This window comes from Carettochelys insculpta, chromosome 2 (assembly GCF_033958435.1).
Source record: "Carettochelys insculpta isolate YL-2023 chromosome 2, ASM3395843v1, whole genome shotgun sequence".
In the NCBI taxonomy this organism is placed as follows: Eukaryota; Metazoa; Chordata; order Testudines; family Carettochelyidae; genus Carettochelys; species Carettochelys insculpta.
The window spans coordinates 263,140,330-263,167,640 of NC_134138.1; the positions used below are offsets into that span (position 1 = coordinate 263,140,330).

General features: G+C 37.4%; 1 protein-coding gene across 3 annotated transcripts in view; it reads right to left on the reverse strand.

The window, feature by feature from the left end:
* RBM33 (RNA binding motif protein 33) overlaps positions 1-27,311 on the reverse strand; it is a 136,692-nt gene that overhangs the window by 87,269 nt on the left and 22,112 nt on the right. For all 3 annotated transcript variants that reach the window (XM_074985080.1, XM_074985078.1, XM_074985081.1), the window contains exons 5-10: positions 25,758-26,070; positions 24,414-24,533; positions 18,378-18,549; positions 10,745-10,953; positions 7,937-8,180; positions 462-520 (exon numbers count right to left, since the gene is read on the reverse strand). In XM_074985080.1, coding sequence (XP_074841181.1) covers positions 462-520; positions 7,937-8,180; positions 10,745-10,953; positions 18,378-18,549; positions 24,414-24,533; positions 25,758-26,070 — 1,117 coding nt within the window. The remainder of the gene's footprint in view (positions 1-461; positions 521-7,936; positions 8,181-10,744; positions 10,954-18,377; positions 18,550-24,413; positions 24,534-25,757; positions 26,071-27,311) is intronic.

Below are 27,311 nucleotides of genomic sequence, written 5' to 3' on the forward strand. Positions count from 1 at the left end.
AGCCAGAGGAAAGCAAGAAGGGAAGGATCATTCAGTGCCAAATCCATTCTTGAGATAAAAATAATAAAACTTTTTAAATGCTTAAAGCAAGCACAGAATATGGCACCGATTTTTATAATAGAAATGAGTGTGTAGGGGGGTATCCTGAGATTTTTTTTTCCGAATAGCCTTTTTAAAAGATGACTGTAGTAAAATGAAAGAAGTTCTGACACAAGATGCATTTGTACTTTTCCCATTGGAGAGACTGGTTCAACAATTTGAGTTAGAAAATTAGTTCTGCTCTAAAAAAATCCATTGACCTTAAGCTTTTAACAAACATTTTTCAACTGCAGAGATTACTGTCAATATTTACAAATACTTAAAATTATATTTCATTGGAACAGCTTTTATTTGCTATATTAATATTTCTTTGCAAATGTATGCATATCCATAACACAGAAGAAGAAACAGCTGCTACTCACAGGAAATCTCTGGGGTCCTACAGCAGGTCTTGGCTGGGTTGGGACTGGCAACAAGGGCACTAAAACAAGAAACACCTTTTAAAATAATTTATTTTACCTCTCAGTTATTGACTTCAATTTCCAAAAGTAGTCACACAGATTATAATCACCTTTAAGAACTAATCATGCATTCCAGTCCCTAAAGTTAGCTGAAAGGAGAAAAATTTGCTTCTAACATTCAACAGGAAATTTGAATTCTCACAATATAATTTTTAGATAAATTTAACCCTGAATTTTCCAGAATTAAGCAGCTTGTTGACAGAGCAAAAAAACTATACCTGGCAAAACTGAAAAAAGTATACTCTTTTGAATCTGTAAAGGTGGATCTATAACTATACAACATTTAAACAATGCTTCAAATACAGAAGAGGGAATTCAACATATACATCTTAAATTCTCTCTCAGACTCTTCTAGACTGACGCTATGGCTCTCAACACACTCCATGCTTCAGTGGATCTTTAAAGTATCCTAACATTGTAAGGCATCACAGCAGATCAGGTGCTAGAATGGCAACAGTCAATCTAAAGTGGGAGAGGGAAAGTAAGAAATTCAGCATTATGCACTGATGTCTCCTTTTAATGTTAATGAATGAGACAGTCCACACAAACACCTTCATATGAAATATAACCTTTCTATAAAAGAGTGAAGCATGTACAGGATTCCCCCCCACTTCAGAAACAGAAAGCTGTTAAACTGAATTTCAGAACTTCCAACAGTAGACAACTCCCCTCTATACTAATTTTATATGGCAGACAACTACCAAAGTTCTTTCCTATACTGTGCACAGTGGAACACTGGTATCTCAGCTGATAAGATGACTCAACTGGTAACGAACTGGTTGGGAAACTTTCCACTGGACAAATACAGATTTACCGCAACAAACTGTTTCTAGAACATCAGTTTAAACGAATTGCCTGGTTCAAAAAAGTTTGGAGGAAGTTTTTAAAATGTTGGAAAGCCCCTTTTGCACGCTGTCTAAGTGGAAAAAAAATCCATTTTTTCCAGTTCAAAATTTGAGCTACCTAAAGTAAAGAATGAACATTAAAATCAAAACATTTTGACTAGCTCAAACCAATTTTCTCTCTCTCCATTTTTCATCCTGATTTGGAATGACTTCTCCAAAATTTTCCCAGGATGGAAAAAGTATTTCCCATACAACTACAGTGGCCACTTATTAAATATTGACTTCAGATGGAGGCCACTGTACAATTTTTCTAAGCAAGAAGAATTAACATCAGAAGAAAAACCATCCAGTAAGAAGTATTACCCTGCCTGCCTTGTTTCTAATGCCCTGGGACCAACTGGGCTACAACTACATTGCATACACATATTCTTACGGGTAGTCACATGATGTATAGTAAACTCTTTCATATCCAGCAGCCCCAGGACCTGGAGGTTGCCGGATATTCAAATATGCTGAACAACTGAGGTATACCTAGCAATGCATAATGCTAAAGAAAATAAAAATTAGATACGGAGAAACAAATACATGCAGAATAGTAACAGAGAGGTAGCCATGTTAGCCTGTACTTCAACAAAATAGTGGGTCTGTCCCACAAAAGCTCATCACTGAATAAATCATTTTATTAGTCTTTGAAGTGCTACCTTTCTGCTGCTTTGTTTTGTTGAAATATATGCAGAGTATGTTATGTTCCACCAACAGTAGTATTGTACACTGTTAACATACTGTGTTTGCTGTATTTATTTGTATTTACTTTCACTGTACTGTACTTATGGAAAATGTAACTAAAATTTACTTATGGTTAAAATACCAGTTATTTGAGTGCTCTGGATAATAGAATCCTGGATATGAAAGAGTTTAGTATAGTAACAGATCTGTTAGTCTATAAGGTGCCACAGGACTTTTTTGCAGATACAGACTAACATGACTACCTCTCTGGTATCTGACACTTCATCACTGAGTTAGCAAATTCCATATTAGAAATGCCAATTCCTAGCAACTGTTTTCTCAAACTTCCCTTTTTAAAAGTGAATTAGGTACAAGAATTAATGTATTATTAATTATCTTAGTTCACACCTATATCTACCTTCTAAATGCTTCTGTTTTACTATTTACATATTGACAGACTGGGCTAAATGCAGTAACTTTTTACCTTTGGAAGACTGTTGAAACCGTATCAGGTTACGGACAAAAAGGAATTTAAGGGTCTTGCCTTAGCTCCTACTGAACATCTGTCAGTATCATATAGTCATCACCCAATTTGGAAAGAGAGGGAGTCTGACAGAAAAATGACTAAAATAGCTTGAGTGCGACAGTACAGGGCCTAGATGCTGGAAAATGCTGTTTAAGAAGAAACAAAAAAAATAGGCCAGCAATGTCATTATCTGTTTTAGTATAGTGCCTCTGGCAGTGCTCCCTCTGCCCACCTTCTTTTTTTAAGCACACAAATGAATTTAATACTCATGAAAGATGATAGTTTGAATCTTTTCAATCCTTGGTGTCCCTGCTGAGTCAGCAAAGATGACAAACCATCACTCTTTTTGGAACATGAAATTAATTCACAATTTTTAATGACAGAAGTGGAAGAACTAGTGATGTAAAATTTTAACACAGCACAGTGTTGGACAGGATTTTAAATAATAGAAGGAAATATCACGATTGTAAATGACCAGGAAATATTTGAGAAGAGCAGAAACCATTCCTGCTTCATCTTTTAAGGAATTTTATAGCGTTTTTACCCCAAAACCAGGAAACTGCTTTAAAGTTAGTTTTAAAAGATAAAATTGAGTCACTGTGTAGAAATTACTAAGACAGCGTGGTAGGTCACTTCTGAACTTGGTACCACCTCCCTCCCCACAAACTCTTTGGTGGGATAGTTATTTGTGATGCCAATGTTAAGGAAAAAATTGAATTGCTAAACTCCAAAGGCGAATTGATTTGAGATCATTGCTGAGGCTGGGATCATGCTGTCCTATCATATGTTAATTATTCCAGAGCTCACAGTTTTGGGGTGGAAGATCAGTATGTTTGCTGGATGGAAGGAAGATACAGCAATGTGAAAGATCTAATATCGAAATGCTTCACGTGACTAACCTCATGTTTGCGGAAGGTGCAAATGGAGGCTCAAATGGCAGATCTACAGATGTGTGTGTGAGTTTCTCTTTCATTCTTCCTTAAAAGAAGCCGAAGAATGTGGTTGTTTAAATCAGGATTTTACCTGAGTACATCTATCCCAGAAAGCAGGAAAAAAATTTCAGGCCAAAATGGTGGCCGTTAGGAAAACTATTTCCCTAGCTCTGATGCAACAGTTAAAATGGTAATTGCATGTGAGTCTACAATTCAAAACTGTTGAAACCTTTTCAAAAGAGGTTTAAAACTATTATAAACCATAGCTCTTAACCACTAGTGTAATGAAGTACCAATAATAAGCTAAATGGGAGAAATGGGTATAGATTAGGATTGTCTGGATTAGATTTTTATTAGGAAATGTAAATTTACTCGTCTCCCCCAAACATATACACACGGACAAAAAACCCTTTCTGCCAACAACTGAAATTTAAAAAAAAGCAAAAAAAAAACTGCTGCATGAGACCTTGCTTGAATTTGATGTAAGGATATTTAACTTTTATATTTTGAGATGTGATGCTGCAAATTTGTGTTTCAATGATCATAAAGCTTTAACTTTTTAAATCTTAGCCTCTACTGTAAATAATTGTAACTACCTGTCCCAAAAACTCATACAACTCTGAAAATATAAAAATTTAAAAATTACTTAAATATCTGTCAACATTTTACAAAAATCTGAATTCTGTCATGCAGAGTTATCATACACAGAGGCTACAACAATTCAAAAGTGCCACGGCCACTCTTATGCTAATGAGGCACTGCATATTCATGGCAGTCCCTCATTAGCATCTTCTGACCTCACTCATTACCATGCCACTTTCGAAAAGAAGGGGCTAGTGTAGACTTCACAGTGAGTAATGCGTTGGCAACATGTTTGTTGTATGACAGTTATTTTGTTTACACAGAATAAATTAAATGGAAAGATTAGAAAAAGAAGAGGTGACATTGAAAGGAAGAGGTGGAAGGGGGACCGGGCAGGGAAAAGAGGCAAGTTGGAATCCACTTGAAGTGCAGAGATTATAAAGGAAGGGAAAGAAAGGTAAAAACAAAGAGACAATCAGCATATAGCAGAGGAAATCCAGTCAAAAAAAAAAAAATCCCTATTTTGGCTGCTTCTGGTTCCTACCAGCTGGAGTCTTTGGTTGACTTCTGCAAACTTCCATAAGCGCCAGTTGACAGAAGGTTAAATACATACTACCTGGGGCCTAATGCCTTTGGAGAAGAGGGTCTTCCCTCACAATATCAGATCCAGGGGGACTCTGGGAATGAAGGGTGGGGCCTGGCTTTGTCCCATTTTATCACTGCCCTGCCCCATAAATGCAGTTCTTCCTGCTTTGCTTGTTTTTACCAGCTGGACTATCTGGCTAGCTTCTCTATGCTTGTTTTCCCCAAGGTTTTATTCATGAAACAAATTTAGAGAAATAGAAAATAGGAGCATGAGAACATAATTTTCCCTGCTTTCTATTTAGAATAAATGTTCTTAGTAAAGAGCTCTAATCACATATGCGAGCTCAACCCTGCCATAAAATTAGCAAAAATTCCAGACAATTCTGCAACATAGTTTTAGTGACTTGGTATTGGCAAATTTTACAGAATCTTCTAGTCTATGAGCACCCTTAACCTTCAAGTCTTGGTATTTCAGCTTCCATGAAGTACTTTTCTGACTCAATGGATTCAAATTAACTTAGTGAAACTGATGTTATCTAACTAAAATATGACTATGTAGCACACGGCTGCTACCACTGTTACATAACTAAAACAAATCTTATATGAAGTGTATCAAGCATGGTGTCAATAGAAAAGTTTATGATCTAATTATGTTTAATCTACTATGTAATATTTGAATGTCTCAATTTATGAGTATTGGCTCTATACCTTTATTTCTAATGTGCTTGCTTCTGGGTAGCACTCACAAGATATTTAGCGTGCACATACTGATGGAAAAATTCAAATTAAATGGCTCTTCAAAGACCATTTAACTCACAATGGAAATTGCCCTTCCATATCTAAGATGCTTCCTTGTGAAAGCCCTAATCAGAGTATCCACAATGGCCTCTAGTATGAGTAAGCAAAGCACGCATCAACATGTGAGTTGCCCATGTGACTTCAAAATCCACATTGTTACCTGTAATTTTCAACCAACTGTGCTGAGGGCTTTGTTTGAAACAATGCATTTCCATCCACCTGACAGAAATGCTTTGGAAACATCTTCATTTAGTCTCATTCCAGTTCAAACCTCTGGACTATGAACGTGGTTAAATTGCTCCCATTAGTAAAAAAGGACTAAGAACTTCAATTATTTGGAAGCACTCACTTAACAAGTGGCAGCTTATTCCATCACTGCTATAAGCTTGAACAAAGAACTCTAATTATTGTATATATCTGATTCCTTCAGCCAATTTTAACTCTCACCTTTTTTGTAAGCCAATCTTTAGGTGTTAGATACTAAACTATTTATAACTTTGTGATTACTGAGCAAGATCTGAGTTATATACTGGCTTTGGTATGTGGCTGGCCCTTTGGATCAGAAGAAACTTTCTGTTTGATGAAAGTGGTTTAAGTAACTTCTTAAGTCTAGTGTTTTTGGTGGTGATACAAAGTCTACAATGTCTAAGGAGATTCCTCTTCTAATTTCTTTGTTGTTCAGTGTGCTGAAACAGAAGTTCAATTTTCTGCTTGTTTGATATGTCTTACGGGAGAATAAAGACCGGTTTTCAGGTGTGGCTTCCTGTTTCTTGGCCTGACTGTCAGTTCAGAAAAATAGAAGGATTTGCAGAAGTTTCAGATAACAGAAATCATGAGACCCAGAATGCAAAAACCCTGTCATGCTGAAATTTTAATCTCAAAACATGAGGCACCTAAAGAATGAGTGTATCTCCTGGAAATGTAGCTAAACAATTAACACTAAAGATCTTGAGCAGAGATGAATTTTGAAAAGCGATTACAAATCCACTTGGAACATTGAATATTCAGAGCATAGAAGATTTGCTAAAAGGACATACTTGGTTAAAAAAAAAAAATCAAGACAACAAAAGATGTGAGTGAAAGAGAAAGAGAGATACCACTGGCATGACCAAGATCTTAGAAAATACTCTGCTGTGGCAAGGTCCAGTATGAGAAACATACTGACAGTGCCTGTGACTACTGCTTAAAAAAAAAATACTAAAATAAAGCAAGACATAAAAGGGTGGATGCAGGATGCACTGGTATTCTTTGAGATCAGAGCAAAAACCCCAAGTGCTGTTTACTGGAATTATAAGAGAGGCTGCCCCTTTGGATATGAGACTTTCAACAACAGGTTGAAGAGGTGTGGGACAGGCCAAATAGGATTCTTTGTTTCTCATCAAACAAATAACTTTAACAGTTGCTTTGGAGATCTTAAGAAGAGTGAGCAAAAGCGATTCAGCCAAGGGGCTTCTGAATTATTGCAGGTCTTCTAATGTATTAATAGCCATTCTGAAATTCATCTGTGAGAAGCAGCCGTAACATACTTGAGATTTGTCCAGGTTAGTAAAGCCTAATCCTGCCACCTTTCTGTATTTGGCAGGATGACAAGCAGAATGTTAGATTTAGACCAGGACCTCCCAGGAATTTCCACTCAAATGCATTGACGAAGCGGGTCTTTGCCCACGAATGCTGATGCTTCAATATACCTGTTAGTCTATAAGGTGCCCCAGGACTTGTTCTGGGGGCTACAGATTAACACGGCTACCCCACCCCTCCGATACTTAACACAGAGAAAGTAGCAGCAACTTCAACAGCCTTGTTGCACGTTCTCAGTGAAGCGTTGCTCAGCAACAGGCCTTAAGTAAGTAAGTTAAGGAAAAGTGCATGATTCTCAGGCTTTGCATCAAATAAGCCATCAAAAATTCATCATCAATAAAATGGATTCAGCTTGCATCTTTCACACAATAACTGCAGTTTAGGAGTACCACAGTATATTCACACAAATAGTTGGGCAGATGTTCTGAGAGTGCCTTGCAGAACCTAATATATCACTTGTGAAATTACAAAATGCAGTGCTTAGCCAGTTTTTGAAAGTTGATCTCCAAATATTTAAATACATCTTTACAATTGGCAAGTCAATTGCTCCCTATTAAAGGATAAAGTTTTCCATTTAATGTCACTGAAGACAAGAGCTAGAAGTGGAAAAATGCTTTTTTTTTTCCCCACCTCAAAAGAATACTAACTTTGGCAGAAAATATTTGCTATACGATCAGGCAAGGAAAATTTCAGCCTGAAAATAAGTTAGTACTGATGACCACAGAAAAACCACCATGCAAAGTGTCTCTCCCCTCCCTGTGCTGACAATGCTAACATAAAAGATACAACATTCAGAAAACTCACCCTGAACGGGCGTCACTACTGTTCCTTTGAAATGTGGGTTTATATGTATGTTCTTCGGTTGTTGAGGTGTCACTGGGGGTGGAGTCATCATTATTCCAGGTGTTTCTATCTGGGGTGGCATATGTAGCCCTGGAGGAGGAGATGAATGATGTTGATGTTGTATGGGAAGCAGCGTTTGTAGCTGTTGCTGTGGGAACAGACTCCTAATAGGCTGCTGCTGGTGAGTGAACCTTTGTGAATGACTCTACAAAAGAACAACAAAGAACACATCCATTTGATTAAAATCAAAATACACAAATTTAAAAAAAAAAAAATCTAATTCCACACCCCCCCCAGACGCACAAAATTGGGATTCTCAGAGAATGTTTAAGGCCAAATTCATACAAAGACACCTACTTCTCCCATAATTCAATCAGTTGAAACTATTGGAACTACTAGCTTCAGAAGGAATAAACTGAAGGAATTTGAAAGCAAAAGCAAATCAGCATGAAGGGGAAACAGGCAGGGGACAAGCAAAGGGAAAGAGTAAGAGATTATTCATTCTGGTTTGTCATGCCAGAGCCTAGCTATGAGTACTATCAGTATCCAAAAAAAATTTAAGAGACAGATGAAAATAAAATGTCACTATCCAGGCACTGGTTATAGCTGTCAGAAAATGAAAGGTGGGGGGGTGGAAAATATGGTGATGATTGGGTTGCTTTATTAAAGAGAATCATCTTAGGTGTAGTCCCAAACAATTAGCCCTGTTTGTGCATGTCATTAGGAAGCACAGTTTTGCTACGATAACTGCACTAGCAACTGCTCACTGTATATGGGATAGAGCCTCACCAAGAAAACTGGTATCTTTTTGTTGTACTTTGTTCCACTGTAAGTATGCGGATTCACTGAATGATAAAGATGCATGGACAAGTCACCTCTAACTAAACACAGCCTTCAGTCTTAAACAAGTAGCTTCAAACTTTGGTTGGAGGTGAGGACAGGGAATCTCTAGTACATACACAAATGGTGTCTTGATACATTGATGAAGACAGCACTGAAAAGCTTGCAATAAAATTATATTTTAATTTCAAATAAATTATATTAATTGAAAACTATCTATAGTAGGCCAAAAAAGTTGATTTATGCCCATCCACCCCAGCACCGTTCTACAAGCAAGGAATATTCACAAGTTACGGTTTGAACCACCAAAAATTACAGCAGTACCTACTAACAATCTGTTATGGTTTAAATATTTCCATTGCCAGGTCTTGCTCCCTCACTTCAATGCATCACCTCTATCACACCCATACTCAGATTCATCTAGGAACAGGGATCCCAGAAAACAGTACTTTACAAAAAACCAACAAAAATTAATTATATTTTTGACCACTTGAGTGTTTTCTTTTCAATAAGATATTAAGATTTAATCATTTGTGGTCATTGTTATTCTTATGGCACTTTTCATAATAACTGAGGCATTAACCCCAACAACCTGGCCACATTCCAATGTGGGTAACTAATCCTCATACCTAAATTCCCTGGTAGATTCAATTACAGGACTTACACTTCACTTGCAGTGTTAGAAAACTTGTGTTGTATTGCCTTGGTAGAAAACTGTGCATGCTAACCTAAAGTTGTCTACATTCCTGTAAGGCCTTGTAGGCACCAGCCAGTTTACAGTGGCACAGCTGTACTGATGCAGCTTTAAGATGGCTCACCTAGCTGCTCCACTGACATAATAAAGCCACCTCCTCCAGAAGCAGTAACTATGTTGAGGGAAGAAGCTGCCCGCCCTGCCTCTTCTGTCCATGTAATTTCTGTTGCTCATGGGTGTTTTTTCACACAGCATACACAAGTTTTACAAAAAAAGCAGTGATGGAGACACACCCTAGGTTTTTATTTTACCCTAATCATAACATTCAATGTTAGAATTATCAAAATATTCAGTTCTAAGAAATAAGGTAACATCAGTATTTCAACAGTCTTGAAAGTCACCAGAATGAATTCAACAAATAAGGAAATATGTGGCCTTATTTCTTCCATGTCCAGTAAGTGGCAATCCATAAAATTGGACTAACAGTCTCAAATGCAGTGATGGCTCTCCTATACAAATGGAATGAGCCTGTTCCTCTCAGCTGATGCAAAAGCCAGAGAACCTGTTTGCATCATTTCAAAAGTGCTTGCAATTTGGATACTGAAGTGAAAACATGGACCTCTCTCATTTCCACAAGCACAACTACAGTTGGGCCAGTAAAGAATTTTGTTTGTTGGCAATTCTTAATAATCTGAAAAGAAACAATTTTAAAAAAACTGTTTGACCCAAAACTAATCCATTCAGTGAGCCAAGAAGTTGAAAACTTGTTTTGAATCAAAAGGTTTTGCTTTGATTATGCGTATTTTTGTTTTAAAAAAAAAAAACAGAATTAAAGAACACTTTAAAACAAACAATGTTGAATGAAAAATTCAACAATTCAAGTGCAAAAATGTCTAAAGTATTTTTCTAGTTTCTTCACTGTCCGAAACAATACAGTGAAATCAAAGAATTCGTGCATTGAATCTGTATTTCACAAAGTTTCGGTTAAAAATTTGGGTAAAGTTCTAAACACAACACTGTGAGACACCCACGTTATCTTATGGCCCATTGGGACAGCAATATATCAAGGTTTGGGATTTTCTAAACCTTTGTGAATAATAAAATATTTTTCTAAAATTCACCCCAGTTCTGAGAGAGAAGGTGCCACATAAAGATGTGCAGATCAGAGTAATAACTGCTATCATTATTTTCTTAAGTATCAATTCCATAAAGAAAATATTGTGCAATAGAGTTACCGCTGTTGGTGGCTGTGTTGGCAGAAGTGCAGGCCTGTGATCCTTCATTCTTCCCCTTTCATTGTTGTCTCTTCTTTGTTCTCCCATTCCATGACACATTATGGAACCTCCTCTCCTCCCTCCTCTCCTTGAGCCATAGCGTCCCTGTTTAAGCTGCCTTTCCCTTTCTTCAAATTCAAATAATGCAGCTTTGGCTTCTGCAGAGAGTTCTGTTATATGGAAAAATGCATACGTTACATATTTGTGATAAAGATTATAAAGACACCACTATAAAGGTAAAAAAATGTCACTACAACAAAGATAACATTTGCAGGCTCTTTAGGCACCTTAAGGTGGCAATGGCATGCTAACATTTCATTTCATTAAAGCAAAATCTATGTTTTCTCTTTGTGCAGTTCTATCTGCTGCAAAGATAAAAAAACAGTGGCAGTTTAACGAAACATGAAAAGGTTTTAAAGTTTGCCTTAAAGTTGTTGCTTAAAAAGTTTAAGTTACGTGAAAGAAGCTAGATTGCCTGCATAAGTAACTTAATTTTGTTTATCCATAGAAAAGGAAGCAACAAACACTACAGCAAAGGTAATACTAGTCTTCCATCAGAGCCAGTTTCAAATGCTTTTATTCTGTACATTTGCTTTATGCCAAAGATCATTTTTGCACAACTGAACAAATCTAGCTGTTATTTTTGAAAAACATGAAATAATTGAATGATTTGCATAAGAATGTATATTTCACTTTTCCTCTACATGCAGCTCAAAAAAAAAAGAGGAGGGGGGTGAACTTTACAGGTAACAAAGACTAAACACACTATAGGGCCCCCAAAATTGAGAGACAGCTTACAAGAGTTGCTGCTAACTCATTTACAATATGCCTAAATGTTGGACAGTAGGCAATACCCCACAAGGACCTGGAACTAGGTCAAAACCCTAGGCGATGCCCTTAACCGAATCACGGGATAACTATGCTGTAATTGAGTTAGGGGACTAAATTACAATTGAAGAGCGGACTAACATATGAAGTCTGTACTAAATATTATAAAACAGAGTGAAGGTTTCCCCAGTAGCATGCAGCAGGCAATACTTTCATGATATAAATGTTTGGAGAGGAGGTGGTGCTCCATTAAGTGACAGAAAATGCTTGTGACAGTGACAGAAGCAGCTAAATGCTTAACCTTAAAAAAAAAACTAATGAATATGAGGTGTGCAAATATGCAGTTAGCTGCTTTTGAAACTGACATTTCCCTTTCTTCACCTTGTTAACAGTGCAAACATAGCAATTAGAAAATATATTTTGCTGTATGATGAAATGAATTTAAAAATCTTTTTAAATAAAAAATCAATGTTTAATGTTACATTTTAAAAAGGGACAGATTCAAGATTATCACATTTCTGTGTGAAATATTTTTCAACTATTACAAATACCTAAAATTGGAAGTTTAGAAAAAAAGTTTAGTTTTGCATTTCTGAAAGCATGCTGGTATAAATCGGTTTCCCTGTTTCTAATTAGTTATTTTCCCACATTGTATGGAGCTTTCGCACAGCCATGTGGAGAAAAATCTGAAAGAGTAGGATAAAACTACAAAAATGGTAGAAAATATAATAGCTAAAGCTACTTAGATCACTATTTTAAAAACTTTTGTGAACTCATTAAGCTTTCAAGCTCACAGGTGAATGAAGTGTCGCTGTATGTGGGAGGATAAAAATATGTTATTTGGTTGTCGATACTTTGTGTATTTGAATTTTGAAGGCTGCATATTTGCAACAGAAGAGATAAAGGTTTAGAACTCAGTTTTACAAAATGCAGCAAAAACTACAGAAACCCTAACATTCACTATACAATTGCAGAGTTCTTGCCAGTTGCCAATGAGAACATGGGGCCAATTGTTGGCAGGGGAGAAGGTTGCACGACTTGATGGTGAATGCTTCTGTTAGCCATAACCATATTAAATGTTCCAGCAATATACTAAGCAGATGCAGTTCCTTTTGGAGTCTTGTGAGCTAAGGAAAATGTGAAACGTGACTTTAAAATGGGGGCAACCTCAGTAAAATCCTAATAGGCCACTAAACATGCTTACCAATTATTTTAAATATTTATAGACATCTTTTCCCCAGCCACTTAGTCCTCAGAGAAGGAGAGGGTTGCTGGGAAAAGATGTGAAGGTTTGGGGAGTCAACAGCAGCCCTTCACCAGATGGAATAGATTATGGAAGGAAGGACAAACTGCATTGGACAAGTTATTGCCAAGGAAGTTCCAGATGAGCTAATGAAATTTTGATCTAGTTAAAACTACATCCCTGGTGTGTCAATCTTTCTTCTTGTGTGTCCAGGATGATGGCACACATTATGTTTCCAAGTTCAAATTTCAGTTGTGTTGGTACCTAAAAATGTAGTTAAGTTGGGAGAAAGGAGTGTTATCTAAACTGTTCCCAAAGCTATTGTTTCCACTCAATGAACTAAAAAGAAATAACTGAAGATTTTTTTTAAGATTAGGCATAATTATATGCTCAATTTTTCAGCCAAATATATTTCTTATAATTGTGACAAAAACAACAGTATAATGGATACTACTCTGACAAACTATAGCAGCCACTGCAGTGCATACTATGAAGACAGTGATTATACGGATATGATTTTGTTTATCTCACTGCAGTTTAGAAAAAATTAACAAATTTTGATTGTAGGACTGTGAAAACACAGAGCAGGAGAAATTAGTGTTTTCATTTTTTTTTTTAAAAGAACAAAACAACTTGAGGTTCCAGCTGTATGCTCCTGCCCTGCAAACATGCAACTGTATTGTACCCATTTGTCATCATCAGTAAAGGCTCATTTTCACATGCAGCGCTGCAGCTGTGACACTGCAGGGCTTTATTAGCATTTTTACTATGCTGTGGGAAACCTCCTCCACCTCCCTGATAGGCAATAGCTATGTCAGAGGAAGATGCTCTCCAAATGACTCTGTGCTATGGAGGTAGAGCGAGGGGCAGGGATTTGTGTGGAAGGTTAGTAGAATTATTCACAGCTCTAGGGCTATATCTACACATGGGAAAAACTTTGAAATGGCCATGCTAATGGCCAATTCGGAGAGTACTAATGAGGTGCTGATAGGAATAAAGATATTTTGATGTTTGCAGGATCCTTTCGAAAAGGAGCCCTGTGTAGACAAGCCGTGCATAAGTGAAACGCTGCACTTTCGAAGTGCCGTGGCAGGCAGCATGCTAATTAGGCACTGAATTTTCATTTCAGCACCTCATTAGTATTCTCCTATTTGGCTATTAGCATGGCCATTTCAAAGTTTTTCCCAAGTGTAGACACAGCCTGAGTGACAGTTATACCCACAGAGGTTTGTAAGTGTTGGCATGGACTAAGACCAAGTGTAGACACAGCCTGAGTGACATAGTTATACCCACAGAGGTTTGTAAGTGTTGGCATGGACTAAGACTCCACACTATGCCAAAGTACATTGTTTGTACATGTATGTGATTTACGAGTAGGTTCAGAGTATAAATCATGACATTTTGCATATTGGCTGATTTAAGCACTCAGACTTGCCAACGTACTGCATTATACATATCTGTGTGTGTACGTGTGAGAGAGAAAGAGTGCGTGCAACAAATGTGATGAAACACTGATTTCAGACCAATACCTCAGTTCATTCACGTTAGGTGTTATACCAAGCCTAACTACATATATATCTGAGAGAGAGAGAGAGAGAGAGAGAGAGAGAGAGAGAGAGAGAGAGAGAGAGAGAGTGTGTGTGTGTGTGTGTGTGTGTGTGTGTGTGTGTGTGTGTGTATATATATTTTGCTGACATCAGCATCCCTACAGCGTAACAGTGCCAGCTGCTTTGCAGATGGCTTTCCATAGCATGGAAGTCAATGTGTTACTTTAAAACCAGGCCTAGAAGGAGAAGTTCCTGGGAAGAGCAGAAGAGAGGAGCAGAGCTGCTTTGAAAAATGTTGCTGATTTTTTTTATTATACCAGACTAAATAAGGTAATTATCCCTCCTTCTTTCCTTAAAGTCTGTTATATACATGCACCCATTGCTCTCCTTTCCATAAAGATAAATAAGTCTGTTATATACATGCATCCATAATACAAGTTCTATACAGCCAGTCAATTTTACACAGTAAAAACACAAAAAAAGCCTTTAATATTCCTCCCTGAAAGAGGATGAATTCAGTATTCTCAGAAACTTACTTTATATCCCTCTCATAACATATCACCCCAACATCTTTTCAAAACCACAAATTACTTTTTTTGGGGGGGGCTGGGTGTTAAAGCACTTTTACCAAAAGTTTCAACGCCATTCACAAGAGAATAATTTTCACATTTTATGTATTTGTTTTCTCAGGACACACATTCAAATCTTGACTACACAATTCTCTTGCATACACATACACAGTTAATGTAGTGAATCAGCAATTATTTTTCCAGTGGCTCTAAGTGTCAAGATTAATTTCACTACCCCTAGTAATAAAATGGTTTCAAATGACATCTTTAATCAGCAAGTAAGAATGCTTCCCTCCAATAGAGACAAGCTGTCACAAAAGGTCACCAAAATGTGACAGGATGGAAATTACGTTTGTAACTTCAACTGAAATGTTAATTTCTCTTTAAATGTTTTCTCAACTATGTTCAGATTATAAAGTAAAGAGATGTAGCTAGGCAACAAAGTTTCATTTTTAAATCTGCAATATCTATTAACAGTAGTCCCAGAAGGGCTAGTATGTATATGCAAATAACAAACTTTGCATTGGTGTTAGTTTAACAGCTCAAGAATATTAATTACTCTATGTCCTTTATGTTACCAAAAGCAAAAATTAAACAAATCACATTTACAGAAACTATTTATCAAAAGCAACTGGCAAAAGACAGAATTGGAACGAATCAAATGCCATTTATTTTAGTTCACATTAGTATTTTTACTTCGTTTTGGTTTTAAACTGACTCATGTATCAAACCACCCACGACACTTGATAAACATATAAAATCTGTTTCCCTTTAAGCTTTTTCCTTAAGCCACTTGGATATACTTAAACCTGTTTACAGCTACCATTTACCTTTATACTAGGCAGCTACAAATTCTAAACAAAGTGTCTACACCAATTCAACAGATTTTATTTTAAAGAAAATCATTTTCAGGACAAATGTGTCAATAAGGTATACATGTCGGAGGGTACCAATGCATTCAGCAGCACCTCATCTCCAAACTATTTAGCCATTATTACTATTATCACCATCATCAGAGTGCCTTGGCATGAAGCCCTCTGGAGACTTCCTCTATCCCAGTCAGGAAGCATTTGTCATTTTATAATATTTTACATGGGAAGTCTTTTCCTAATTAAAGATTTTTCCTGAAATACCAAGTAAGCATAGTTATTAGTTCATTCATTGCCCAGATTCAATAAGTCTTCCCCCATTTGAAACTACTGAAATCTCAGTGTCCTCTGAGGTTGCCCAATTTGTACATTTGACCTGGATCGCATGCCATGGATTTTGCTGTGCCAATCAGGCCTATATCCGTAATACAGTCCTTACTGACAAGATTTGTCAAAGTGAATAAACTGATGAAGTAAAAACTCTTTCCTTCTTTCTTCAATAGCATGAATTCATCGACTGTCAAGAATAATCAAATTTCTTGCAGCACTATTCTTCTTTTTGAGCTGTAAAGGAATCTGAAGAAGGGCAATTTAGAGGAATGTCTCTGAAGCAAGATCTTTGCGTCACAGTAATCACCAGTTGCTTAAGATCCAGTAAGTAAAAGGTCCCTAATCTCCCTCATATAAAAGATCTCACAGGAAAACCAAAAGGTTTAGAATACATTGCCTTTCTTTAGAAGGAAAGCAGAAACAGCCTGATCATTAAATTTTTCATCTCGCTATGTAGACTAGCTTCCATCATGAGGCCACTTCCTCCACACTTTCTTTTTCTGAAGAGGGAGTAGAAGAAATAAGTGGATTGTACCCTTTGCTCTTGTGAATATAGCCCCTGCAGCCTTCCAAAAATATTCTGTCTTACAGAAAGCCTTTGTTAAGATCAGATGGGTATAGCCCTACATATTTGCAATCAGTGTCAGCACCATGCACTCTCAAAGCCTTACAGACCGAGGGTATCTGATAAGCTACCTCCATTCTCTCTCAAATTAGCTGCTTCATATCTTGACTCTTCAGGAAGACATCTGAAACACGTACCACAGTTTGAATGGATACTTAGCTTCTGCAGTAGGATAGTCAGAACTGAACAAGGGCAAATAATACTTCCTAAACTGTCCCACAGCACCTGTGTTATCCTCAGGCTGCTGTATTTTTAATCCGGCCAGTTTTGACACTAGAGCATGGGTACTAGCATCTAATCCGCATCAGAGCCACCGGTGGGCTGCCAGCAGAGCCCCACACTCCCGTCAGCTCCCCGCCCTGGGGTTATTGTGGAGGAGTTCCCCCAACCCCAGGGCTGCCAAAGTTCCCTGAACCCGAGAGCCCTGGTTGGCTCGCTGCGGCTGGAGCTACTGAGGGAGCTCTGTGCCCCAGCCAGCTCCCAGCCCTGGGGCTAACAGGAAAGCAGGGGACCCTGCCGCGGATCTCACAGCTGCCTCTCCCTTCAGCAGCACAACTGAATATCCAGCAATCTCCTGGTCCCAGGGTTGCCAAATATGAAAGAGTTTGCTGTGCTTTCAGTATGCAGCCATAATCTGAATGCCAATATAAGCAGTAGCTTCAATGATGTCCAAGAGGACAAAGGATTTTTTTTTAAATATTTCAATAACAAATAATTCAGCATCCAGCACAGATTTGGTGAGATGAACCCCTCTCCAAGATACCTCACTGTATATCTACTCAGACAGATGGACTAAAACTGGGCAAATGAAGGAAAGACAAAAATCAATTTATCCCGATAATCAATTTATCATTTTTACTGAAATCACAGAATGCCATAACCATTTATTAGCTAATTGATGAAAATATCTTATTGGGATTAAGCATATACTGGCCCTCTCACTTCAATGCTGAAACACGTACCAAATATAAATTCAAGGCCGCTGGATATATGCTGCATGCCAATGTACCACAGCACGTGTTTTTCAACTAGAGTGATGTTTACTATAAATGTGAGCCTTAAACAAGCATAAAAACCTGTAGGGATCATTTAAAAGATGGAAATACGAAAACAGTAGTGGAATCTTCCCAGGGTATAGCCAGCTGCTGTTAAAAGGCACAGGTCCTAGAACTAGGGGTTCTAAGAGCACTGCAAGCACCGCCCCCCCCCTCCCCCGATGTGAAGTGGTTTCCATTATGTAAGAGATACTCACTTCCTATAAAAATTGTTCCAGTCTTCCTGTTGAAAGGACAGCCTGATGAAGATTGGGTTCAGCAGGAGAGGGAGAGATGGAAAAGCTTCAAAGAATACATATTACACTGCCTTTGAAAAAGTATATTTTTTTCTAATATTCTGAAGAAGAACTACCAAAGCTATTACGAAAATAAGCAGCCAAAGATTGGACAGCTTGAATATAGAAAAACTGTCTATGGTGGACTACATTCTTTTACCTTGAAAACATTTATTGGTTAATAGGGTTTTATGTAATCAAATCTTATCCTCTTTTCTTAAAATTGTTATAGCCCATTTGCTCAAAATCTTACCCAAAGTTTCTGGAATGTTTCTCCTCTCTCTTGTTACATTTGAGAGCCTAATGATTGTCCCTTCTTTTCGTTCTGTTTTGAAACGCAGTCGTCCAGATTCTTCATCATCCTCCTCCTCTTCATCAGATTCTTCTTTTGTTTCCTCCTGAAGGTCCAGAGTTTCAATAGCTGCCTGCATCACAACAGAAATATTTGTACAAACTAGTGCTGCCTGTGACTTTTCAGCACAGTAAACGTATTACCATTTTGGAAAGAGTATTTGGCAAGACAGGAAACAAAAATCCATATCTTGTAGAAAGGTTCCACTGCCTGTACCGTTTCTGGTTTTTATAGAAAAAAATTCTTGCACATGCTCTAGGAGCAAGTGATTCACTGTATCTGATAGGTTTGTTTGGCTACAATATATAAAAATCATATATCTGAGGTTTATCTGATTCCTGTAAAACATTTCTAATATTTTTACTACATTGTTCAAGAGGCTATTTTACATATTGTACCAGAACCAAATGTGATTAGTCCAAACTTTAAAGAACAAAACCACGCCAAACATCCTGTGATGACTTGTAGAAAAACTACAATTGCATAATTTCAAAGTCTGGATATCTTTTTGGATTATTCAAAGAACAATAAAAGAATAAATTAATTAACCTTAATGTTTATGACAAGACCAACTGTCAACATAATGAAAGAATAAAGTGAAATAATAAAGTGAAAAGAATAAAATGAAAGAATAAAGACATGGTAAAATCGCAATCTGCGTAATGAAATGTTTTTCTCGAGTCACAACTGAGATAGTCTAGCAGGAGCAAACCTTTATTGTTCATAGAAAACTGTGTCCAAGTGTCAGCGTCTCTCCAGTCTGTCTAACCTACACTCAGTCCCGCTCTCTTCCCTCCTCCACCAGCCCACACGAAAATCCCATAATTTCTCCTGTCCTGGGATGGTGCACAGAAAATAAACAACGTTACATTCAGCTTAAATTTTCCTGATAGTATTAGAATATTTAAATTTCAACCTATTTGCTATTAAAGGTTTTTAAACCTACTACCAATTCTATTCCTGATTTATTGGCTCTCATACCGATTTTAGTTTGAAATTTTAAATATTATTATAACATTATTTGTCATTAAAGGGTTTTTTTTTTAACATACTAGCAATCCAATTCCTGATTTATTGGGTGTCTCATACCAATCTTAGTTCTTTTTAGAACAAACTTTTTTTTCTGTTTGATGAAGACAAAGAACATATTGAAGCAAGGCATAATATGGTCTTCTAAATTAGGGCAGTACAGTGACCATCCAGGCAACAGGCAAAACAGGATGGCTCTCCTTTTAGAGTCCTTATTACATCTGAATTACAAGGAAAGAGAATGGTAAGGAACAAAAGATTTGCCTGAGTGTAGCCAAAGTGGGACTAGGAAGTGGTCATTGGCCCATCATGTGCACCAGAAAGTGTATATTTACACCTCATGTATCAAGGACAAAACTCTCCCATCAAGCACCAATCATCAGCATCCTCTGCTTACCCATGGGGTCAGCATGGAACCGTGTTTTATGATCTGCTTTGGACTTTCCCCTACTTCCTTTTCAGACTAAATATGAGACTTTTAGACTGGCTGAGGTGGGTCGATGTTTTGCCATCCCCAAATGGGTCAGAGACAAGGCGAGATGGATATGGAGACCATATCCATATATCACAACTTAGTAGGTAGGAAGTGTGGAAGATGTCCAGTGCAAGTCCTCACTAGAGAGGGGAATAGCAGAACACGTGGAGTTCCACAGGGAAAGTTCTGGGTCTGGTTTTGTTTAACATTTTAGAAAGTACACTTAAAATTTGTGGATGATACCAAGTTGAAAGGGGTTGCAAGTATCTTAGAAGACAGGATTATAATTCAAAATGATCTGGACACATGCGAAGCACCTCTTAAGAAGAAACAACGAGTTGGACAGATACAACATGGAAGCTGATAGCTTAGCAAGGAGTACTATAGAAAAGGATCTGGGAGTCATAGGGACCAACAAATTAAATCTGCGTCAGACTGACACTTGTGGAAAAAACAAATATTATTACTGGATGTATCAGCAGGAGTGTTGTGAACAAGCAGCAAGAAGTAATTCATCCACTCTGTTCTGCAGTGATTAGGCCTCAACTGGAATAGTGTCCCCAGTTCTGGGCACCAAATTTCAGGAAAAAGGTGAAAGCTGGGGAAAAAAAAGCCAAAAAAGAGCAACAAAAATGGTTAAAGGTCTAAAAACATGACTTGTGAGATTGAAAAAAAATGGGCTTGTTTAGTCTGGAAAAGAGAATACAGAGGGGACATTATAACCATCTTCAAATATTTAAAAGGTTGTTACCAGGAGGAGGAAGAAAAATTATCCTCCATAACCTATGATGATAGGACAAACAACAATGGGCTTAAATTGTAGCAAAGGAGGTATAGCATTGGACATTAGGGAAAAGCTTCCTGTCAGTGGAATAAATTTCCCGTAGAGGTTTTGGAATCTCTATCATTGGAGATTTAAAAGTAGGTTAGACAAACACCGGTTAGGATGGTCTAGAAGGTGGTGCTCACTCCTGCCATGAGTACAGCAGACTGGAGTTGATGACCTCTCAAGGTCCCTTTCAGCAGCCTAGAGATCATGCTGCTTAGTAGAATTACAGTACCCTAATAAGACTAGAAGAGACAAATCAGAAGCATGGCATGGAATATTAATGCTAAGCCTTCCATATTTTAGTAGTTTAATGTATGTGATTGGATAATAGATGTGCTGTGCTTTGACCTCCATTAGTCTTACACCTGAACCCTCACCTTCAAGCTCTCATTCACTGGCACAAATGAATACTTCCTATCAACAGAGACATTAGATCAATCAGTTTTGGATTATTTATTTTCTCTGCATAATCCTTCTACCCCTATTTGGGGATGCATATAATTTTGCCCATTGTAATTAGCTTGTGATTTGAGACAGAAATACTTTGAGTCCTGAAGTGTAGCCCAGTTATGATGAGCACAAGCAAGTTCTGACCAGCAGATTACAACTTGGAAGTGGGGCAATGATGCTGGGAGAAGAAAGGCAAGGTGAACTTAACAGAAATGAACACTCTTGCTTTGCCCAGGAACTGGGACAAATCTCCATTATCAGGGAGATGAAGGATGGTAACGGAAAGGGCAAACAAAATAATGTTTTATTGACCAAAGAGATGAGTCTCAGTTACCAACATTTTTGGTCACACTACATATTCAAGCTGATAATTAAGATCAAATACTGCTGACATTTTTGTCAATAGCAAGAACATAAACAGCTAAGATCACAGCCACATAACACCACACATCATGAATTTATTGATTCTTTTTTGAATAAAGGAACAGAGCTCATTAGTAAATTGCTTTTACTGAAAAATCGCCATTAGGCAGTCCTCAAAATTATAAATCTGAGGCAGTCGAAGTTTCTATTCCAAAACATAAGCTACAAAGCAAGTACCTTTCTAGTCAGTTTTCAGGCAGATCAAAATCTGCATATGAATAGGCTGACAATGCCTGATTTAAATCTACAAGTCAAAAGGATCCCCAAGGATATGAGTTGATGGAAAGAAACAGATAGTGTATATACAAGGTATATGTACATAAACTCCCTAATTATATCTTCTTCATTCTCACTGGGTTCAAGTTGGTTAATTTTTTTTCTGCTGTTCCTGGAAAGGAGTCTAGCACATATTATGCCTAACAGAAAACCAACTCCTCTAAGGTCTCAAACTGTATAGTCATGATGGCTGATCTGATTTTTGCTTAGCTTCCGATTTGTCTTTAGCTAAAATCCCTGAAAAAATTACTATTGAGATTATGAGTTTCTAGAGGAGAAAATATGCAGAAGTTGGCTCATACTGCACCCAAGATGGAATCTGTTATTGTGGAAGTATTTACCCACAATTACACCCTGCTAGTCCTAATGAGAAAGACAGGTTGCAGATGACAATTTCAGGTTCTGATTTCCATAATATTTAACAGTAAAAGAGAAAGCTGCAGAACTCAAGATTATCGCTGGATGTTCTGAGAGTTTGGGGATTAACATTTCTGCAGTCCCAATAAGGTCTAATTATCCAGCACATTTTAGGTTTTTGCTCCATGTCAATTTTTAAACAATTGTCAAGGTGGTAATTAGATATAATGATCTGACTGAAGTAGTACCATGGACTATGCTTTTATTAGGTTAATACACAGTCTTTGGCTCTGGATAGTGTAAGTACAGCAGAGTATCAAGAGATTGTTTATAGACCAATAAATGCACAGTGACTATTACTAAAATATTACCAAGACTAAAAGTGTTTATTAAACAAACCTACCCCAAAAAGATTAGCTTAATAGCTTTATCTGATACAACTAGAGACTGTGATAAACACTCCAAAAATTAAGTAAGGATATAAACATTCTACATTTCTGCTGCTTTGTTTTACAAGATTAAGACAGTCCAGCTCAATGAATATTCCAAAAGATCCTAAAAATTAAAATTTTGGTTAAGACTAATATTGCACCAGGTTCCTGGAAAGGCAGCAGACAACAAATCCCCTTATTATCCCACCAGGAATTTGTTTTGTTTCAAGTTAATGCTGCAGAGTCAGTGTGACACCTCCCTACTGTAAACCAGTGAGCAAATACCTGTAGGTTTTTGGCATGAAGCCTCTAATTCTGCAAGAGATGAGCAAGAACATTACATCCTTACCTGATGGAAGAATTAATACAAGACTGCAAGGAGAAGCCTGCAGAATTTTCAGAACCGTGCATGAGATGGTTCCACATAAGACACCAATAGGCCTTTGCCTTTCTGACTTTCAGTGACACTTGAGACTTAAGTGCTTTTGAAAATTTTACCATCTTGACCCCATATGTTAATTTGAGGAGAGAGGTGTCAAATTAGATACTAAGATATACAGCAGAACTTGAGTGTTATCGCATACTTTGGCTGTGTCTACACTAGCCCAAAACTTCAAAGTGGCCATGCAAATGGCCATTTAGAAGTTTACTGATGAAGCACTGAAATACATATTCAGCGCCTCATTAGAACGCCGGCAGCCGCGGCACTTCAAAATTGACATGGCTCGCCGCCACAAGGCTCCTTTTCAAACGAACCCCAGCAACTTCGAAATCCCCTTATTCCTAATAGCAGATAGGAATAAGGAGATTTCGAAGTTGCTGGGGTCCTTTAGAAAAGGAGCCCCGTCTGGACAAGCTGCGTGGTGGCAAGCCGCGGCAATTTCGAAGTGCCGCAGCTGCCAGCATTCTAATGAGGCGCTGAATATGTATTTCAGTGCTTCATTAGTAAACTTTGAAATGGCCATTTGTATGGCCATTTCGAAGTTTTGGGCTAGTGTAGACACAGCCTTTGTGAATGGAGGCTGTTCTTTCAGAAGTTTATACCTGAACATTGATTTAAGACCGCTTTGAAATTTTACCATGAAAAAGAAAATGCTGGTTTTAACCATCTTAATTTACATGAAACAAAGTACAGATTTCCTTACTTTGTGGAAGGTATTTTAATCTCTTTTTTTAAGTAGTTTATACTTAACAGCAAACCGAACACTATAGTATTTGCTTTTCTTGGTGTACATAGCATAACTGCATACTGCAGTTCCGAAAGAGGGGTGTGGGTGACTGGTCAGTTTATAACTTTGATAGTCGTTAAGTCTGTGGTGCGTCTATGTGTGACGGATTCCAGGTACTATGCAGAATGATAATTCTCCCACCTAAAAATTCCAGTTATGTAAGCAGTAAAGAAAACATGGCCTTCAGTAAAAAAAATTAAATCCAATACCGTCATTATAAGAAATGAACACAGAAAAACTAGCAAAGAACAATAAAACTTTCTGCCTTGTACCGACCACTCTAAAAATAAAATGATGTATCAAGAATTAATTGCTGGCTTTTAGCCAGCTCACAGTCAGTTGGCATTAACTCTTAGCTGGAAGTATGAACAATTCTAAATCATTATAAATTCTGCAACAAGCAACTGTTTCAAGATTTCTGTTAGGCACACAACGTACCTCTGATTCATTTGTAGGTGTTTGGGAATCAGCAACTTCCTCCAATTCCTCTTCAGCTACATATTCTTCTTGTTCTTCCATCACTTGTTGTTCATCATATGATTGTATATAATCTTCATCCTAAAACAGTTATACAAGGAAGAGCCATGTGGAAGAGTTCAGAACTATACATGTACAGATTATAACAAATGAAAACATGCTCAACCAAAATTCAGGCTATTCGGACTGGATTTTCTATTACACATTGTAGTATAATATTTAGCAGGGTTTTAGCACGACAATAGTGGATTTAAGGCTACTGACAATGTATTGTATTGTTAATAGTGTTAACACAGATAATTAATATGGTGTGATTTATCTGATGCTAACAGAGGTCCCATTAATTTCAGTGGTATGATTTATCTGATGCTATCACATAAGTCCCATTAATTTCAGTGGCACGAGGATCAGCGCCTTAGATTTTAAGTTCTTTGGATGTAAACCTAGAATATTTGCTTGACCAAAGCACTATTTGCCCCCTGGTACTATACAGCCATCTTTATTTTAAAAAGGGAAAAATAAAAGATTGTTACTCTTTAAAAAGTTATTGTACTAACTGTACACAGATATTATTCATTTGTGTTGAAGTGATGTCTAGACAGCCAAAGTAAGGATCAAGCACCTACTATGCAAGATGTTGTACAAACAAATTAAAAAAAGAGCCAAAACTTTTCTGAATTTCTACTTATATTTTAAGAACATTTTTCTCCAGGTATGAAGTTTATACTGTGATTATGTGCTGTTTACTTGCAAATAAATAAGGACATGCTCCTCTGTATGGTGCTTAAAAGATTTCAAATTATGCACGTGACATTTTCTGTACTAACCTCCAATCTCTTTATTCAGACTAAGACAGTTCTCAGTTACAAAAAAGGATGAATGAGCAGGACATCAATCACTTTGGAATATTAGCACCTTAAAGATGTCTTTAGCAGGTCAATAATCTTTTCACCTTGGAAGGACTTTATCAGATCTTGTCTAAAGCCTGGATAAAAGCTTTTGCATTATGTACTTCTAACAATTGGCAGTGTATCTCCACCACACAAAGCTGTTTTTTTCCTTAAGGCTACAACCCTCAAGGTCATGGTTCTCAACTGCCTTCCAGTCTGACAAAGGCGCATTACCTACCGCCAAACAAGCTGTCACCACAAACTTTGTCACAGCCTAGATAAAGAAACTGGCAGACAGTGATAATAGGTCTAATTTTCCCTCCTCCCTAGGGAGGTAAACAGATTTCAAATCAGTCTAAAAACCTATGCACATGAAGCAATGTGATCTTTGCAGATATAATAGAAAGAAACTCACTGCAAATTCATCTAGTGGTTCATTGATTTCAAGGTCTAGCACTTCATCATTGTAAATTTCTTCCTCTCCTTGTTCTTCCACATATTCTATTTGGTCTTCTGTCAGCTCAGCATCATTGCCTTCATACTGTCCTTCCTCTGTGTACTCCTGAGCATACACTTCAGGTTCACCCGATTTGTCATAAGCTATTTCATCCTCCCCTTGGTCGTATTCAGAATCGTGTTCTATCGCAGGGTCATTAGCATTCTCCGAGAATTCATACGATGTAAGCATGCCAGATGTAGCGTTAAGACTAACTGTAACACCTTGAGAACTGCAGTGAAAGAGGAAAAAACATCCTGACTGAAGTTGAAAATACATCAGTTAGCTACATTTGTAAGGATTTAGTACAATGGAACATGACTTCTAAGTTCTTGAAGAAAAATATAGCTCACACACAAACTTGACTGAATGCCATGAACTCAGAGCGTATACTGTATCACAGCTTATCACCAGCTGCAGATTATTTGACCAGGGGGAATCAAATCCACCAGATGGTCTAACAGGTCAGGCTGGCAGAAGTCCTGAATGGTAACCAAGCAGACTACATTCAATTTTAAAGTCCCAGGCTAACAAAAATACACAATAAATGACTTCAACTTCATCAGCTTCTAGTACTTCAGATAAGCTACCAAATAATTGTTGTTAATACATGAACAGAGACAGAAAAATATCAAATTGAATTTATAGTATTTAGATAGATTTAAATTTTCCATTCAGAGATAAAAATAAGATAGAATTGCATTTTAATGGTTACGTATGGAGATTTAAAAAGTTATGACAGTAACAGAATCCGTATGAACCTAAAAACAGTATTTAAGAAACTGTTTGAAAAACTCAGCTAAACCTAGAACTTAAGTGGTGATGGGTGCTTTGCAACAATTGATATCACAACCTAAACAGTCAACTTCCAACTCAAGAGTTGGTGAAAAAAGTAGGAAAACCAGTTGATTCACAAATATTCTGTTTTAAATTGCATTTACTTGAAATCCACCATTACAGATTTGCTGACAAATGTGACTGACATTATTATGTGTGGGGAGAAGAGGGTCTGCTTTAGTTTTAAAACTTTTTTCCTTTACTATGTCACAGCTCTAGAAATCATATTAAAAGGAATCAACTTTTAAAAAAGTTAGGGCCACAAATTCTAGACAGATGTATATGTGTATTTGTACACCAAGTTGTCCTAAACTAGAGAATTTAGTGCAAGCTGGAGAGAAAACCAATGAAAGCATTCACTCCACAGGTAACAGCTGCCAGACATGGAGAAGTAGTTCATATAAAATCAGGAGTTATCCACAGATACAATGCTGCAGTGGCACACTTCAGCAAAGAAACTACATACTCTGACAGCAAGGGTTCTTCCATTTATGCAGATACTCCACCTTCATTAGAGGCAGTAGCTACACAGATGGGAAACTTCTCCCATCAACCCAGCACTGCCTTTTCTGGGTATTAGAACTGACTTCTGTCGCCTCTGAGCAATGTAGTTATTCCAACCCTAATTTTCTAGAC